Source organism: Rhea pennata, chromosome 1 (assembly GCF_028389875.1).
Source record: "Rhea pennata isolate bPtePen1 chromosome 1, bPtePen1.pri, whole genome shotgun sequence".
Lineage (NCBI taxonomy): Eukaryota > Metazoa > Chordata > Aves > Rheiformes > Rheidae > Rhea > Rhea pennata.
Genome location: NC_084663.1, coordinates 205,256,471 through 205,276,170, shown reverse-complemented (window position 1 = coordinate 205,276,170; position 19,700 = coordinate 205,256,471). Strand labels below are relative to the sequence as shown.

At 39.1% G+C, this 19,700-nt stretch overlaps 1 protein-coding gene across 2 annotated transcripts in view; it reads right to left on the bottom strand.

The window, feature by feature from the left end:
- Nucleotides 1-11,851, bottom strand: part of SLC36A4 (solute carrier family 36 member 4) — a 133,758-nt gene extending 121,907 nt beyond the window's left edge. For both annotated transcript variants that reach the window (XM_062577925.1, XM_062577933.1), the window contains exon 1: nt 11,820-11,851. In XM_062577925.1, the coding sequence (XP_062433909.1) occupies nt 11,820-11,847 (28 nt within the window). In that variant the 5' untranslated portion in view covers nt 11,848-11,851. The remainder of the gene's footprint in view (nt 1-11,819) is intronic.
- Nucleotides 11,852-19,700: the final 7,849 nt, after the last annotated feature.

Here is a 19,700-nt window from a genome sequence, read left to right as displayed (position 1 = left end):
TTTACAAACAACAGACAGATCTTGTCTGCTTGTAGCTAAGCACATTTAAATTTTCCTGAGATACAGCTGCATTTTTAACTTTCAGGCATATACTCTATCTTGGAGCAATCATACAAAATACTTGTTGCTTGATGTGCACAGATCTTTCAGAGACCTGTTGTAAGCACGTCTACCATATACCTTCCGACCAGCAATGTGGCTCTTAGGCCACAGAACTGGTGAATATCAGCAACTTCTTGGTCAAGGGAGGAAAATGAATTTCTTTTCTTCCATGCTAGCCCGATACTGGAAGTTTTGATTTACACAGGCACACTGTTTGCCACACAACTTGACTGGCAACAGATTACTCACTGAAGACTCTGCATTTTAAAAATATCCCATTTTACTCTTGTCCTAACTTCCCATCTGTCATTCTGACCTCAAAAGCAATCATTTAACAATGTATTGGACACATTCAGGTATTGTTCATTTTTTAAATATCAAAACTGTTTCTATGAAGGCAAGCTATTTTCCCCTCAAAAAATCTGTCTGTCTATGCCTAAAGGCATCCAGTCACCTAAGAGTTGTTTTTACAACCATCACAGTGCTGATAATAAATTATTGCAGTGTCTAGAACTCCTAACTGAGGTCTAGCAACTCACCGTTCTGCAGAAATACAAAACAAGAGTCTTTGTCCTAAAGAATTCAGAATCTAGAGAGAGACAAGTGACGTATGTACAGGCAAGAAGAACATGGAGAAGAGTAAGCAAGTACTGTACATTTAACATTCTTCAGGGAAGATTTTTGACCCAATTTCAATATTCAAGTATCTCCAAATGACAAACTGCATCCTGGAGACTTGTATTTCACTCCACTAACTATAAAAGAAGCGGATGAGATGAAGCTCAGATGAGCTACACAATAGCCTTCAGTTTTGAAAGTATCTCAGGATGAATTTCCACACTCTCATGGGAACCCATTCCAGCAATAACCACTCTCACAGGGAGCTTTTTCTTCCCTCCTCTTACTGAAACTTCTTTTGCTGCAGTTTGTGACTGAGGTCTCATGTTTGCTGTGCACCATGCCATGCTGCTCTATTCCTCCTGAGTAGCCTGTTCCCACTCTCCACCCTCCTTTCAGCATTTGAGTTCAGTTAGTTCTCTGTTCGGGCAAACTGGCCTCCTGCTATGCCACTTGGCCTCCTGCACATCAAACTGTACAGCTCTTGTTCTTTGAAGAGATTATCCTTGAAGATCCATCAGCTCTCCTGGGCTCCTCTGCCCATCAGAGCAAGCTGCTAAGGCATCCTGCCTGTCAGTTCCCTAAACAAGCCTATATTCACCCTCCTGAAGTACACTGTCTTTAGTCAGCAGCTTGCCTTTAAGATTTTAAAACTTCACCATCCATGGTCATTACAACCAAAGCTGCCTTTCTTATTCATGAGTAGCAGAGTCAGAGAAGCACTTCCCCTAATTGGATCATTCAGCACCTAAATCAAAAAAAAAATAGATAAGATAGATAAGACAGATAGTAAGTCCCTCATGAGAACCAGGACCTGCAACTAGAAGGCTCCTTCCAGTTGTTTAAAAGAAAGCTTCATCCACCTCTTCTTCCCGACCGGGTGATCTGCAGCAGACACTCACCATTCCATCCTCCTAGTTGGCCTCCCCTCTGAGCTTGACCCGTAAGTTCATTTGTCAAATACAGCAGTTGACTGATTTTGATAAACAGAAAAGCATTTTTTTCCTTTAAGAATTAATGGAATAGAGAGAAGACTCATTTGGCATGAAGGATGGAAAGGAACAGGATCACTGATACCTGTCAAACAGAGGAGAGGTTAGCTGTCTTTCTAGAATGAATCATCATTCAAAAACAAGTCAGCCTCCTCACCTATGAGGCTGAATGCTTGACCATAACACCCTTTTTGTTCCTTATTTTCCTCTTGGTTGACTTACTTGACCTTCATTTATGAGGGAGATGATGACAGTAATGAAAAATAAGCATTCAAAAAGAGGCAGTAAGAATGCTCAAACTGAAAGATTTACATTACTGATTCATTCCAAAAAGTCAGCCTCTCTTTTAATTGATCATCCCAACGATTCTGTTTCTGCATCTCCCCCCCTCACGCCACATATATTGTCCCCATGTATTTAAATTGTGTGTATTTCATAAATTTCTGCATGCATCCATGTCTAGTACATGAACTGTTAAGCGAAAAATTGCTTTGCTATTTGGAGTATCACTAACCACTGCTCTTTTCAGGGACACATCCTGGACAAACAGCAAGATATTCCTGTAGAAGACTAGTTCTCTGATAGTTGCTATCAACAAAAGTAAACTTGAGTTTTAAGGAGATGTATAAAAATGTCAACATACAGATGTCAATACCATAAAGAAGAAGAAAAAAAAAACATTAGGTTAAGAAAGGCAGGGGCAAACGAACAGGCAACAACTCTTTCTTCTCTGCTGTTTCATCATCTAGAAAAGCAAGTAGCACAGCAGGTCAGCTAAAGCTAGGGACAGATCTCCCCATGAAACAGAAAGGCTCAAATTGATTTGCTCCGTTGTTTTTCCCTCTTTATCAAGGTTTTCTGATCTCTTGATGACATCTTCCTCAAAGTGAAGATTTGATGTCAGACAATAAACCTGGTAATACTTGTTACTAAGCAACTAGAGCTACATCAGAACCAGTTTCAAATGAAAGGGGCAAAGAAGAAAAAGCAGCCAAAACAATTCAGTGAGATAAAAAAACAGAAAACCACATTAGCCAGCAGTTCCAAAAATACAGAAAAATCTGAAATAAATTCATATCAAGGTCTTTATAACTGAACTCCAAAATCCTTTCTATATTGTAATTTTAAGCACTGGTAAAACTCCCAAGTTCGCTACTTAGATGCAATTTACTCCTCAAGATGGCAACAAATCATGTGGCATACTATACTGACCCAAAAGAAAGATGACCCCTCCCAGAGGTTATATGCAAAAATTTTTATTCCCGCTCTATAGTCAGTATAAATAATCTATTGATATATTGTTATTATATACATTTATATATATCAACAACATACAGCTTTTCACTAATGATTTGCCTGAGGTTTCCTTACCTTCTTCTCTTACCTTTTATTACTATTGCTTTCCATTTTAATGTTTCAGTTCCTTGCTTGTCTCTCCTAACTATTCTCAATTGCTTATTTGAATTCAAAGAAATCATCTTCTGTTCCATACATGAATCTTTAATATACAGAATACCTTAAACTCTTTATCTGAAACTTCTGGATTTATCAGATCCCATGTTGTCCTAACTTCATGACAAAGTAACATTGAACAAGGCTTCTTTATTTTCTCCAGTGGGATTACAGCATAATCTCCTACCAAGACTAATTCTGAGTATAGACTTCAAATACTTTTAAAGGATCTGTTCAGCACGAGATCAAGCACCTGCAGTTGTGAAAGCCATTCCTTCTAGACAACAGTATCAGAATTCATTTCCACAATAGTATTCTTCACTGGTACAGCTAGATACCCTTGGAATGTATATCAAATATGAAGAGGAATGGGGCCTCCTAGTCCTTTGGAATTTAGCCAATCCATCTGGAGATATCCATCCTTGGTTTTTACATCTAATAGATGCTGCATAAGGCAGCTTTTCCTTCTGTGCTGTTTTACACTTCAAGATAGTACCAATTTTCTACCATTTGCTAATATTAACAATATTACCATAATCCACATTTTTAAGTTTGTATGATAAGATTAATTTATTCAAAGATGTAACTGGCTGGCAGGTCAAAACAAACCGGTGTCTCATCTGCATTACCATTTGGTATATAATCATGATTTTTACATAATTCAGTCATATATTGCTAGAATGAAGTGAGTTTTTTTGGAGATGTCAACAGGTAGATGCTGGCAAGGCAAATCTCCCCTCCATAAACAGAAACCATGACTGTGCAGAAGCTGTACACAACAAGCACTACTGGCTTTGCATTCTTGCTATGCAAAGTTTTGTCCTCATGTTATGTCTTAAGCTTTCAGTTAAATGATTTCCCTTATAATTGATGTTCGAACATGCAAGAATTTTACTACACCTTCCTCTAATGCATGAAAAAGTCTTCTTCTAGATCTACTAAATAATCTCCATGTTAGGTTAAAACAAAATCTTCATGTTTGATTGCTTTCACTTTTGTAAATTTGCCTGCATGACATTAAATTTCTTCCCAGCCTCACATCTATTAGTTTCTTTCCTGCACACTGAACCAACATGGCTTTAAAACTTGCATCTCATCTCATACCTTTTGATATATGCTCTCCTGTACTCATATCTCCGTCTCCAGAGAATCTGCCATTTCAAAATTTGCTTATAAGATTCAGGAAGATTCACAAAACCGCCAGAGATCACAATGGAATTCACTGAACTACGGTACTGCACACAACTTCACAAGCAACAAAAACAACAATAGTCATATGGTCTCAACATATTTTCATACTCCAACTTTGGGCCACTTTAAGTATATTTGTGCCCCTTCATCACTTCAAGGTCTCCTATACCACACAGTCATTTTAACCCAAAAGGAAGGGCACACTGAATTTAATGTAACCTCCAATTTTTGATTAAAACTACTTGGGGGGGGAACAGACCAAAGGACAGAATGGTAACTAAATATGTTTATCATGGTGGTTTGAATATTTATTTCCAAATCTTGGAGAGGTATCACAGAATCACACAGAATCACAGAATATAAGGTACATTTTCTTAGTATTTATTTTTCCACAATAGTCTGCCATTTTATAAGTGATATTTATACAATACTACATCTCAGTTTCACATTGTATTACATTTCTTGCTAACAGTTGTGAGCTATTACTAACAATAAGAGAAAAGCAATGCATCATTAAAAAGTATTTACTCTGAAAAACAGATTTAAGTTTTATTTACAAAGTGTCTCAAGGTACAAGATAGCATATTTTATACAAAGTGAGTCTCAGCAGCGTGGAACCTCCTATTCTAGAGGAGCAGCCATTATTCAGTAGTTACTAAGTGCAAGATTTGATAATTTTGTGCATACATACTACAGTCTGCTACGTATTGCATTACCTACATTCTGCTTTCAATTCACCTCATGTTAACCTGTCCAACATCATCAGCCTACAGGATGAAATGAAGACCTGAATGTCAAGAAAAGCTAATAGGTTAGCAGGTTATTAGAAAATTCTTTAAACGTGTTTCTTTCAAATGCAGCTCAACAACAGAGCCAGCCAACTTCCATGTTCCAAGCTGACAAATGTCACCAAAGTGATCTTACAGGGACTTTCTTCACCTGAAAAACCTAGCACCAGCTCTTCTGGAGAGAAGGCAAGAGACGTAACCTTACCAAAACACTGAACATAGGTCTATTTTAACACAGAGCTAAAAAGGGGAGGGAGTTTCCCTGAACGCCCCATCATAAGACTTTTTAAAGCTCCACAATATTAAAACTAACACCTGTATGTGTTTATTTTTACACATACAAACTGCTTATCCATATTCATTGCACAGGATTTATATTACACAACTGATTTTGTTAATACTACTGTTTACCACACTATTGTAAAAGATAAAACAGATTCTAAAATGCTGATAAAAACAAATCTTAAAAGAAAAAAAATTACTCAATGCATCTCAAAAGTACAACTAGGCCTTCCATTCTCCAAGGCCATTGCTATCGGCTTTTCTCTGACCTGTTAAGCTGACCACAACAACAGCAAAATTGTACACAACTAGAGCACAGTAGGTGGCTTAATTATTTTCTAGCCTGGCCCTACTTTACTATTTAAGAGGTATTTATTTTAACTCAGTCATTGTTGAGATACTTATTAGTCTGACCATATGTGACTAGAAACTATTTATTTAAATGAGATAAAAAGCAAAGAATTGGAAATTGATTTAATAATACAGACAATAAAGAAAAATATTATTGTTAAATATACCTCCCCACACAACATTAAAGTTATATATCCTTTACTTTTATAACTCACAGGAGGCCTTGAAAGAGTTTGTCTATAGGGACAGACTAAATCTCTTGCTTCAAAAACATATCAAATATCTGCAGAGTAAAAAAAAAAAAAATAATAAATCAGTAAAAATATAAAACGTAGTGTCTGAAGAAATGAAACCCAAGGGTTAAAATTTGATTTTAGGCCAACTGCACAGTAGAATGCTATGCCTGTAAAACCCTGTTCAACAATAACCCCTTTAAAATCTATACCTGTTCACGTAGATTTTTTTTGTCTTATGAGACCAGTACGTAACCATAATAACAGTTATCTTGAAATCTCTTCAAATATTCATTAACATACCACTCCTATGCAATAAATACTGAGAAGAATGAAATAGAGTAGGTCTATTACTTACTCATGCTCCCAGAAAGAGATAAAATTAGAACTCAGGTCTGCTTCCTACTTGTATACTTAGGTCAGCAGTTCGTAGATCTTATTCCAATACAATAACTCATTTGAGTAGAAATTCCACTATAACCAGATTTAAAATGAGTAACATACTAATCAGCACTAACTCATTGTGGTAACTACACTTATTACAAGTTCTCTTTAAATATTCGATTATCTGAAGTACTCAAAAAACACTATTTAGCCGCTATTCTAGTCATACCATTGCTCTTCAAATTGCCTCCTCTCTCCATCATTTATCCCATGACTAGTGTGTAACTTTGGCCCGAAATGCATGGATCAGTAAAGAGTAACAGGCCAGGGGTATATTACCAGGCTTCGATCAAGCAACTTTCTAAACACAGGTTCCTTCATTTGGTAACAGATCTCCACTGTGGGGATACTGTGGCTATGTCTTTACTGCAATTCAAGCACAGTCCCTACCCGTACTTATGCCCAGGATTGCGTAGCATCCAAACCTAATTGATCCAAAGCATGCCAGGCAAGAAACCCTAAGCCTCCTCTGCCCAACAAAACACATATGTAACTATAATATAGATCAGCAAGGGCCTAACTTAGCACTTCTTGGGACAGATAATTTCAGGCTAGCGCCAGAAGTCCAGTTATTGCCATAAAATCAGCATGGAATACACATGTTGACTTTTTTTTTTTCCCATAGGAAGCTCCAACACATGCAGCTTAAATAAGATGTCAAATCCATGCTACAAGAACAGCATAAGCATGCCATACATGAATCAGAGGTGAAGTTGACTGACTGTCATATCACAAAGCCCATGATACAGTGTACATCTCAGTCTGCTTTAGGTCTCTGCTCCAAGTAGTCTAGAATGTATCTAAACCTCATTTACTATTAACAATCCAATTCTCAGCCACAGCACTCATTGAAAAAAAAAAAATCTGCATTATCTTTCACGGTTCAGCACAACTAAGAATTTTGAGACAGTTCACATTTAGTCATCTTTTTGTTTTTACTTAACCAAAGCACCAACCACGTTTTATCCTTTTCTTTCCTACAGCTAAGATGAAACTCTCTTTGCCTTGTGCTATCCTAAAATTTCTTTTCAGACCTAATGCTGTCTTCAGATTTTAAGTTATTTACATATTTGCCACTGTTTTTGCTTTCTTTTGTGAACACCCACATAAGAAGGATGTCAAAGGTCTACAAGTACTGCCTAACACCAGTAAGCCAACCCAAAGTGCATTTCTTCCACTGTTCCCAAAATTATAACTGTAATGTTAAACTGACTCCTTAATCCACTAGAGATATAAATCATTGATCGATTACAGATATAAGTCATACTATAGTGATGCATAAACATGATCATGGTATTCTCAAAGAAGTCTAAAGAATTTTAACTGCTAGTCAATTCCTACTTAAATATTGGGGAATAAAACTGTAATGGTTAGATTTTTATAAACATTCTTTTCTTGCATCTTCAAGTTAATATTCTTACCCTTCAGAATGTGCCAGCTTCTTGCCAATGTTTGTGGACCTACTTCCAAAGAAATCTTTCACCCATTACTAAATTTACTTAATTGTAAAGCTATATATAGCACATTTAAGTAATCCTTCGGTTAGAAAGCTCCATAAGTAAATTTCAGTTTTCACCAAGAACCTATTTTTTCTGTACTACTGTGGCTGTTCATTTTATTCCTGCTCGGGCTTTGAGGCCACAGCTCATGCTAAAGTCTGATGTATGCTGGGAACAACGTCGTTAGGCTAAAGCAAGAGCAACACATATGTCAGATACTCAAGGACAAAAAAGGAATAAGGTCTGCTATCCTTTAAGTTTTATAAACAATTACTTGTTAACATCTCATAAAGCTGAAACTCTTCAGAATTAGGTAAATGCTTGCCCAGTAACAACCAGCAGAGATGGTATAGACCAAATGTCTCAGGTGGAAGGTACAAATCACCAAAGCCTTTGCAGCATATCCACCAGCAGCTGGACTGCTGAGGCTCTCCTGCTTCCCAGAGCAATTCAAGGGACACCCACATCACGACAGGGGAGGAAGGATGAGCACTTTCACTGCTGGTTAGGCAATTATTTTACTCATAAGCAAGTGACATTAACAAATTAAGTTAACAAATCCGCAAGCTAGTGAATTAAGTAACTAGCGAATTAACAATCTAGGTTAGTCTGCACAGAAAAGATTAATCTCTTGTTTGTGGGTTGTTTTTTCTTTTTAATTTAACAAGCTTACAAAAATAAAGATTCTTTCACATGGTACCTAGTTCCGTAAATTTGAGAGATCACTACAAACAACGACAACTGCTCAAGTAATTAAGATTTTAAAAATTATCTGGAGCTCTTAGCAGCACAAGGCACAAGCAAGCACAAAATTCAACTCCATCATTTCCATTTTATGGATGAAACAGACAAAAATATAAAGCAATGAGCCATGGCTGAAAAGCAAGTTAAAGGCTAAGGCAGTGTTAAAAATAAAGACAAATCCAATCTCCCTTTGCTCCTTCACAGAAGGTTACCTCTGAGATGAGCTGCCACCTAAAAACTGTTTTGCAAATACAAGCAATATAATCTTTTTTTTTTCCTTGGGGGTTACGGAAGTTAGTGTCAGCTAACAGGAAGGGCTGGATTTGACATAAAAATATAAGTAGTTATGAGGACTGGATATAGCCTATAACTGTCTACATCATCTGTATTCACTCAGTGTATGGGAGAAGGCAAACACAGATCTTGCTGGAATACCACCTAGTATGTATATTCATATAAATAATTAGTAAAGAGTATGAATCAAAGGGGGTCTCAGAGACAGTTCATCACTCAGTCACAGCTTCTACACTAGAGCATGCTAACAAGGCCAGGAGTACAGCAGAATATTCACAGTCCTGTAAAATATCTCTATGAAGCACGAGGTGACCCAGTGCCTTAGTAATAGGGAAACAGATTCATTTTAAAATGCAACCATTTTGACTGCTGTATAAGAGAGAAATCAGAACCATGTAAATTTTATACTAATCTAAGATGTGATTTTATGTTAATATGTTTTCACAGGCTTGCACATGTTAACAGTTTGTTAGAATGCCATCCTCATAACGAACAATACGTGCCCAGAGCCTCTGTCACCAAACCAAGCCTACGGCTGCTCTTTGTGGGCCAAGATTAAGGAGCAAGGCTGTGAACAGCAGACACACTGTAGAGGTGCTTCCCGGGCTGCAACAGGCAACTCTAATATCATCACACAAATATCAGGGAACAACCATTACTATAACGCCAGTAGGGGCTTGGCTTCCTTAAGCATTCCACTTAAATTCACCCTCTGTAAATTATCATCTTAAAGCTATGGAGAAGGTTTTCAGCACAGTGTTCCAAAACAGCGTTTTCAAAAAAAAAAAAAAAAAAAAGGAAAAAAAAATCTGAAATACCATCATCACCAACTATTCTGATTATTTTCAGAATCTGCCACTGGTTCAATAGACAATTCGCCCTAAAACTCTCAGTTATTCCCTCAACCACTAAAGAAGGGATATGTTTCTCCTTTCCCCAAACTTCACCCTGCAAAGAACTTGCGCAGCATTTTTCTCCAGAAGATATCAAACTAAAATATACCAAGCACATATGAGTCTGATAGAATATATGAAGTTACTCAGCCATGTGTTTCCATAGTTGACATATAAATTATGGATCAACATTAAGCGACTATGAATGGCAGTGCAAAGAGTATGCTTATAAGGATTGAAATATTTAGATCTTTTTCTAGTTCAAGAGAGAACTAAGAGATAATCCTTTCAACCATACACAAATAATCTATCTTTTTAGTTGAACATCAGACAGAATATCAGACAAGCAAAAATCCCTCAAAGCACAAACTATTTTCCACAAAAGAAAACTAAAAAGAGACTTGCCTACTTTAAGATAAGCAAGCATTTAATGTTTAACAACTGCTAAAAAGTCCTAATAAAAGTTAACATTACCCTTTGTTGGGTTTGTTGGTTTTCAAGAACTTTAAAGCCATACTTGGTGGAATTACTTGATTTACTTTTGAAAGGTATCTTTGAATCATTTATTTCTATTTCAAACTAAGTTAATAAAATTCATTTATTCTTGTTTACAAGAATATTAATCTTGAAAGCCATTATTTCTAAGCAAGTGTTGGAAGTCAGTAATTCCTCATTAAGCAGAAAGAATTATTTGCTTTTGCAACATAATTGTCAAAAAGCAGAAGACTAATAAAACAAGACACTTGAATTATTTCATTAAAGCATCCAGAGTCTTTAACAGTTTATTATGCACTTTCCAAGACACATTACGGCACACTGAATTCACAATGAATCATGTATCTGGAGAGATGTTAATCTTAAAATAATCCACTGTCCTCTAACTCAAGCTATACATTCCTACATGACTAAAAAACTCTTAAATTCTTTCTGATGCGTCATCATTCAAAAGTATTCAATAAACAAGAATGAAGTGGGTAGGCAAATTCTGCCATCTTATCAGGTGTCTATCTGCATTTTTGAACTTTAATCCCTCAAAAAAATCCAGTTCCAAGGGTTCTGCCAGACATTAATTCTAGCCAATCTGTGAAGCGGAGTACTTAAAGAAGAAGTCAGAATTTTCTTCTGCCACCTTTGCTCCAGAGGCTGCAATCTCTGGTTGGAAGATGCAAGAGTCTGCAGAGAAAATAAAACCTGAAGCATGTTACCTGCTCCCCAAAACCACCACGCGAGAGCAAGGGTTATGCGGGCTGCTGAGGCAGCCGAGCTGCCCACTCCAGCACAGCACCCGCCTTCAAACCACCAGCTCCGAGCTATCCCTGGTCGGCCCATGAGTACGCAAATGAAAGGGTGAGCACACACGTGCCCTCACACACTCTCAAATGGCTGAATATTAATCTGCAATAAATATAGCTAATATGTCGACACACATACCCTCAAAAAAAAAAAAAAAAAAAAAAGGAAGAAAAAGAAAGAAAAAACCGCACACATACACGAGCTTTCACTGCAGAGGAAAGCATCTCCTAGGGGTCTGATCAGGAAGCATCTACATGAACTTCCAACCACGGCCGTTACATCCCTAACGTCCCACCAAATCAAGAGCAGCCAGGTGAGGCGAGACTGAGGCGTTAAGGCAGCCGGGCCCGGCCCGGCCCGGCCCTGCACCGCCACCCGGCCCCGGCCCCCGAGGCGCCGCCCGCCGCCCAGGAGGGCCGGACTCAGCCCACCCCCTCCGCCGCGTGGGATGGTTCATTCCTCCCGCCCAGCTGCGCTCAGCGCTGAAGCGCATCCCCCCCTCGGGCCGAACCACTCCGGCCCGAGCGGAGGGGTGCGCTGGGTGAAAGTCGGCAGACTGCTCCTCACGGCCCCCCTCTCCGCCCCGCGGCGAGCCGCGGCCCCGCCGCCCCCCGCCGCCGCTGGGCCGCCCGGCGCGCCTCACCCAGCTCCTCCCTGCCGGCAGCCTCCATCCCGCCGGCAGCCCCTCGCCAGCCCTTCCGCCAGTGTGGAGCCGGCCGGCGCCGGGAGCGTGTGCGCATGCGCCCCGCCCGCCTGGCCGCGCCCCACCCCGCCGCGGGAACCATAGACACGAGCCGGAAAGACGGGACAAGCGCGGTGCGGGGTGGGAGTCCTCCAGTGCCGCGCTAGCGGCGGGGGGGCCGCTGGCTGGGGCTCCCTGTGCGTGCCCTGCCTCCCTTCCCCCTTCCTTCCCTGTGGTGGCACCGCACCAGGCTGCTTCTGGCCTGTCCCGTTAGCTCCTAGCCCTTAAAACACCTGGGCCTGCCCGTGTGTGCGAGCAAGGCCTGCCCCGGGCCTGCGCCCTTGCTGGCAGCAGTAATCCCCAAGCAGCTTTCCCCAAGTCGGTCTTGATTTTAGACCGCTGTCGTGCCGATTCTTTCCTGTCTCCCTCTCAGATTGAAGAGGCCTAGTGTATTTAATCTCCCCACATACAGAAACCATTGCATATTTTTGATCATCCTCTCCGCTGTCTTTTCTAGGTCTCCTATGTTAATGCGGGGGCTCTGGAGCTGCAGACATACTACCACACGAAGAACTCTTACACCTGCCTGCGACCTTTTGTGCAGCAGCTTTTTTATAGGAGTTCATGTTTTAACTTTCAGTTACTCAGCTACAAGGTGATTACTTTGCACAGTGTTTTCTTGAGTGTCTCAAAGACCTCAATTATGTTGCTATCTGTCTGTAAGTTATTTTCCTGTCTGATCAGCATATGATTGGCTTAGCTCCAAGGTAGCACCGACAGGTGTCTAAGAACACACTTTGAAATCTCTTTGAATATGATTACTGCATCCCTATGTCATTAGATCCTGAACAGCATATTGCCTATCCATCTATCAAAAAGTGGTAATACATGTCATTCTGTCACTGACATGAAAACATATATATATACCCCGTCACCTTTTTCCAATTTCTCAGTCGCAGTTGTGAACTTCTTTTCATACAAATTTCTTACGTTCCATGTTCGTGTTTATAATGGTAATAGTTCTCTTCCATTTATTTATCTCTTCTATTTTTGCTTTCCCTTGGCACAAATACCAAACAGTGAACATCTTGGATTGTCATAAATAATCAACATCTTATTGGGCAGTATTCCACAAAAAAGTGTATTTGATAGAGGTTCTTAAGTTTTTAGAAGTAGTTAGATGCATATTCAATGAGGGACTATTTTGTTACACCTTCTTGTTATGAAGGTGCTAGCCATGAAACATCCTACCTTTTTTGCTATGACAGTTCTTTTGGGAGAAGGTCCGGAAATTGATTTTCCGTTGCATTTTATGAGGCTCATGGCTGAGGATTGCAGTCATACTGTCAATGTAACAAGCTGAGAACACAGATCCTAAAAGGACCATGCTATGCTTAAAATAGCGAAACTGCTTTTCTCAAGTTTGATTGCTACAGCTTTGATACACATGGAAATCTTAGATGGTGCCCACTGGAATCTGAAAAATACAGCTGTTGTGTCACAAAAGCTTAAGGATCTGGTGTGTATTGACTCTCTTTAAGCTTTGATGAATAATGAATAATCATAGAAGATGATGCAGCTGTCAAAAGGGCTTTGAGGGTTGATTCTTCAGATAGAAATTGTTAGCACAGTTCAAATATCAGAAGCATATCAGAAACCACAAGGATTTTTCCTAGTTTGAATCATTATCATATGGCTAAATAAAATGTTTTTTTCCTATCACTTAATGAAAATTGGAGATCCGTATTTGCATATGGTTCTGCATACACTGAGATTTATCACTTTAGCATTGCCAAATTACAGGTTCACTTTTGGTATATAGTTTGATGGGTTTTCAGTGTCAGCTTCCTTTCAGTACAGTTCAAAGTACAGCATCCCTTCTGCATGTAGGTCGATTGGAAAAATATTACAAACATTTAGATACTTGTGAATCTTTGTCAGTTCTTACCTCATTTATCTGAAAAAATAAAAACAGATGTAGTACATGACAAATTCAGTGAATTCTGCACAAAAGGAGATAATAAGATAATTTGGGAGGTATCTCAAGTTTGTAACACATTTACATATTATCCTGCTAACTACACCGATGTCTCAAGAACAGTGCATGAATTTGGAGAGTGTCCTAGAAGGTATAACACTCCTGTATGCCTTCATTTGCTTGTAAAATTATTAGGAGTCTAAAACTCCGCACATAGCCAGAGACATTGCAGCTCTTGAAATCTATCTCCAACTTACAGTCAGTTGTGTCTTGTACTAGCATATGTTCCTAGACTCCCTAGTGTGCTTCCACACTCCTTAATGAAAGAGGACCAGGAAATGTTAATTTATGGCCCTATTCTGAACCTCTAACAAGCTTTCTCCAAAACAACAGCCAGGCGCAGTTCAAGGGACGGTTCTACAAGTCTTCTCTCAAAAAGCACTTTGGACAAAAATGCACAAAGTTTGGCTCCCTCCATTTCCACAGTTCCCCAACACTATTCCAGTAAGCTTTGCACCCTCACTTACACTTAGCTACATGTCCTCATGCGATGTTTACAGAATATTTAATACATACTCAAGAACCAAAGGTAGATGACAAGAAGGGAAATGGATCATAGTGTTGTAAGACAAAACCCTCCCTTTCTAAAAATGAATTCTATTCACAGTTTTCACAGCTAGACGTAATACATAAGCCCAGATCTCTCTTAAATTCACCAGCTGTGTCACGAAAACACATGGTCCACCAGCAAAGCCCTCAGGTGACTGTCAGCCACCCTTATACTCCTGCAATTCAGACCTGCTTTGGGAACTAGTATAGCCTAGGGCATAAAGCATGACTTTGAGAGTCGCTCTAATTTAAGAAAACTTCCAGAGAACTACAGCTCAGAGCTACTCAGAATCCGCATAGCCGCTTGCACTGCAGGGAATCCTTTCATCTCTCCTGTGGGAATTCTCCTTTCACCAGCTGCAAAGCTTTTAGAGCCCTTGTATTCCTATGAAGTGGTGTTCAAAGAGGAGTGTGAAAGGGGAGAGAATTTTTCGTCTCACTTAGCTTCCAGAAGTAAAACTAGCTGCAGGACACTGTAAAAACATAGCCAGTTAATGATTAAAAGATGTTATTGAGAATGTTTTTAAAAGCTGCAGGAAATGTTAATAATGGGAACTCAAGAAATAGCTACAGAGACAGTAATCCCCCCCCCCCCCGAAAAAAAAAAAAAAATGGCAGCACATGGCAGCACATCCAGGAAAGAGACAGAAGCAGCAAGTCTTAGGAAATCTATAATTATCAGACAATTGAGCACTGGACTAAGTAAATCTATAGGATTTTCCAGAATCAGTTTATTGTTGTGAAACTCGCAATTGCTCTGTATGTGCAAGTACTTGCAGTGTTATTGATTTGTTCAGTGAACATGATGATGTTACTGTCCAGATCTTTTTCATCAGCTCTTAGTTTTATTTAATGTTCTATAAAAACTTAAAAGTCTACCATATGGCATTATTTTAGAAATTCAGGCCAGCTGCTTATATTCAGAAAGAATTTAGAAGCTGTCCTTCCATCCATGGAAGCTGTCTTATTAAACAGAGTAAAAATTAAATCATGTATACTGCCTTCATAGCCAGACCCAATGTGAGTAATACAGAGAATGACTGATGGCCTGTTTCTCTCTGCATATTATATTCCAGTTGCAAGCAAGCAGTAGGCAATGTTGTACAGCTGCAACGTAGCCACTGCAATCCAGAGTTGCCACCATTTCTTCTCTCTGCACACAGACTCCTGTGCATCACATCTGCCTGAGCATAGACTCAGGTTTTGTTCCTTAGCCAGACTGCTGTGCTTTACGTGTTGGAGGTAGCGCTGAGCCCACACCAGCTGTCCTCAGAAATCTTCCACACAATCTACCTCTCAAACAAGAATGCCTGATGTTAGGAAGTGCCTTTTCAAGGGAGTGAGAGGGAATTCTCTGAAAATTTATTAAGGATTATTACAAGTCTAACTGTATCAGGCTTGGTTCCCATAATTGCCAAACCAACCTCTTGTGTTAACTTTAATTCTAAATTCTAGTCACATGCAAATGCCATTTTCCAAAAAATGAAAAGGCTTTTAGAAGCCTCTCTCTCTGGAGTCCTGACTAATTTTACAGGTCTACAGACATGCAAATGACCAAGTGACTAGTGCGACAGGAAGTTAACCCTCGTGAAATCAGTAAAGCCACATTGAAGCAAATTTGTTATCAAAAAAACATCAAAAGTCATCCAATGAGTATAAGAAATACTAATGTCCAGAACAGGATAAATAGAAGAGGAGAAGGGACAAAGCAGAAAGGAGAGAAACCAAAAATCCACAAACTTTTCATTTATAGGCAGCCCATTTTATTTATGAAATGTCAGTGTCTGAAATGAGCAGCCATCATTCCAGCTTTCAATATAAACAAGATGAAGCAGATGACACGCAAGTGTTACCTGCTACATTTTCCAAAGCAGTAGGCAATCCTAAATAACGAGACACAATTCTTGCTGCCAGAAACTACTTGTAATTGGAAGACTACATTTAGCTAGATATGAATACAGTCCCTGTGACTGAAACACAGTCTTTGCCCTACCTGATCCAGGTGAAATAATAAGAATGAGAACAAGAATTCCTCTTCTTCCAATCACCTACCACACACTTTTCCACAAGAAAAGTGGAGAGGGAGTAGGAAACTGTTTTCCCCTCCAGCCTGTAGATTGTACTTGTATAACCAAACTCACTGGTGCCTTTTGATGAACTCCAAAAATCCTGATTTTCTATTCTTATTTTAGGCAAAACATACAGGATTTTGAAGCCTCATCAGAGACGAAGATGTCTTCACCTACTGCACCCATAGCTTATTTACCTCCAATTTGCACATACTTAGCTTTCAGAGAGTGATTAATTTGGGTTGGAAGACCGTCAGATTCTAAAATTCCATTTTCATCGTTTTTCTACTCCCTCCAAAGAAAACATTTAAAAAATTTGATAGACACTTCATTTTTTAAAGCACTTGAAGAAGCAACTTAAGTCAGTTGGATTAATGAGATCTCAGATAAATCCAATGTGATCAGACCCAGCAAACCTGTATTTTTGATAAGCATTATCTCCTTTCCATAACTGAAGTGACTTTGCTTGCTTTGGTGGATTTAATCCTGATTTACAAGAAATAGCATGAATCATATCCTTGCTTTTTAAATAAAGAACAGCTTAACTTTGTTATATGGCTCTGCTTTAAGTATAAAAGGAATGAATGCAGACATCTCCAAAGGAAAGCGTTCAAAAGCATCTCTTCTTGTACTTCTATAGCTAGGTTGAGTTTAGATCTCATATTAACCAAAATAAAATGTCCTTCAAAAATGAGACTTCCTTTAAAGCCAAAATAATTGTGACCAAGTCATCCTGGATTTTAAAAACATTTTAGCACAAAGGAGCCTAGATTGGTAACAAGGGCAAACATGCTACATAAAATAATAAATTATCATTTGTTTTTGTTCATCAGTGGCACCATCCATCCCAGTTTCCCCATACACAGTTAAGCAGAGCTCCACATTCACAGAGCATTTGCAGACAAACTGTCCTTCTTACAGCAGGACTACTGAAGATTGTTTTTCTATAGACTTCTCTCTTAACTCTTTAAACGTACCTCTACAGCAAAAATTTCAGGCTTCCCTACTCCTATCCCAGTATTCAACCCCCCCAGATTTACACACAGACACATCTCCTAAGCCCCACATTTTCTTCCAACTTTACCTCCAACTCCTTCTAAAAGCCACAGAGCCATTGGAGGGCACAAGGGACAGTACATTTTATGGCTGTTCAGGGATGTGCAAATTGCCTGGCCAGTTCACTCATGCTGGTTGCCTCACAGCAAGTCAAGTGGGCAGATAAGCATTGACAGTATGGGCAATTTATCCATCTGTTCCTCTTACAGAAAATTCATACCTTTGAGGTTGCAATCACTCTGGTTCAAATATGGTTGAACTGGCTAATAAATTGAGTACAGCTGATAGCCAACACAATTTTTCAGAATATCATGCTAAAAACTAATCTGCAGTCAGTCTTTGCAACAAACCTACAATGTCATGCTTTGATACCTATCTGTTACAGTAGTCACAGCCAATGCAAAGGGAAGGGAACTGCTCTTCCAAAGAAGAGCTGTCTCTCTCACTACATTAAAAACTTCAGCAGAGGCATTTGTGTTAAACTGCCTTTTCTCTCATTGCTTTGGTCATCTGCTAGACTTAATTTCTGATATGACCTGCTTAGTCCATTAATTTCTCAACCCAGACCCCTCTTGATTTTCAGATGCCATCATAGCACAGGTTTTGGCTGGGATCAGTATGTCTGTTTTGTTTCAAATAATTATTTTTTTTCTTTTAACTTCAGCCAGTTTTTACAAATAATTTTATGCAAGAAGCTGAATGAAATTTCTGTTATCTTGGCTAAAGCTAAAATATAAGGAGCCACACAATACTACAAAAAATTCATATTTTCTTATTAAAATGTACCCTCAAATAAGATATTTCTGTATTTTGGAGTATTATTATAACATAGTCTTAATAGTATTTGTCTCCACTGGGGAAGAAAGGAAGTTCCATTTCATGTCACTTAAAAAGGGAAAATAAAGAGAAGTAGAAGAACTAAAATGCAGAGGAAAAAAGCAGCTTGCCCAAAGCCACATAGAAAGCCTGTTACATAGTAAGGACTTGAACTCCATCCTCTTAGGATCACAGAATCAGTAAGGTTGGAAGGGACCTCTGGAGATCATCTAGTCCAACCCTCAGTGTAGCCCGTACAGGAATTGAACCCGCAGCCTTGGCATTAGCAGCACCACGCTCTGACCAACTGAGCTCCTCACACTTACTTAACATTTAAACCCACCCACAAAAGCTTTTGGCAGCTGTATTTTTAGTAGAGATCATGCAGATGAGATAACACAAAAGATGTTCCTTCCCATCGGTGCTGTAGATGAAAATGCAGAACTTCCCATCACAAAACTATTTAGAGCCAAAGAATGAATACAGATACTTTAAAAACATCTCCCCCAGGCCCCCCACAGCGATTCATGGCCACCACTGCCAATTCATGAAAAGCTTCCCAGTTCAGTGAAGACCCTGCTTGTGTACGCTTCTGAAAGTGGTCCCTGATGAATGAACGTGCAGCTCCAGCGTGGCATGGCACTGCTGGCGGCCGTGGCTGGGGGACTCCCTAAGCGCGCTCGGTCCCGCTGAGGTTCCTCTTCCCTAACCAGCTCTTGTCTCCCACCTAGTGGCTATATCCCTATGTCCCCAGATTTTTTATTTTTTTATTCTGTTTTATATATATATATATATATATATATTTATTTATATTTACATATATGTATGTATAAATTTATTGAGCACCTTGTCTGTATGCCACTGGTGATTTTAAGCAGAAAATCCAGTTAGACTGTTTTTTCTATATTTGCTGTTGATTCATTTGTAGATAGAGAGCAGCTAATATTTTTGGCATCAAAGCTACACCTAAAAATTCCTTGAATCCCTGAAGTCCACATAGGTAAATGAGGAAGCTCTCTCCCTTTTTCAGTGTCTGTCTGAAATTTGAAACAGTATGCAGTGAGCAATTAAACGGAATAGAATAAATTCAGTGTAGGTAAGGCAATAGCCCACATCCTCAAAATTTTATAAAGAGCTTTGCTATGTGTCAGTAAACCGAAATATTCAAATATTATAATAATTCAAATATTAATTCCTCCAGAAAGTCTTCACAATCACTTCAAAGTTAAGAGATAAAAAAAAAATCTAAATGTGGAGTTCTTCTATTACCTCTGTGATCTGAAGCTTTGTAAGGAACACAGGTTCCCATATTTT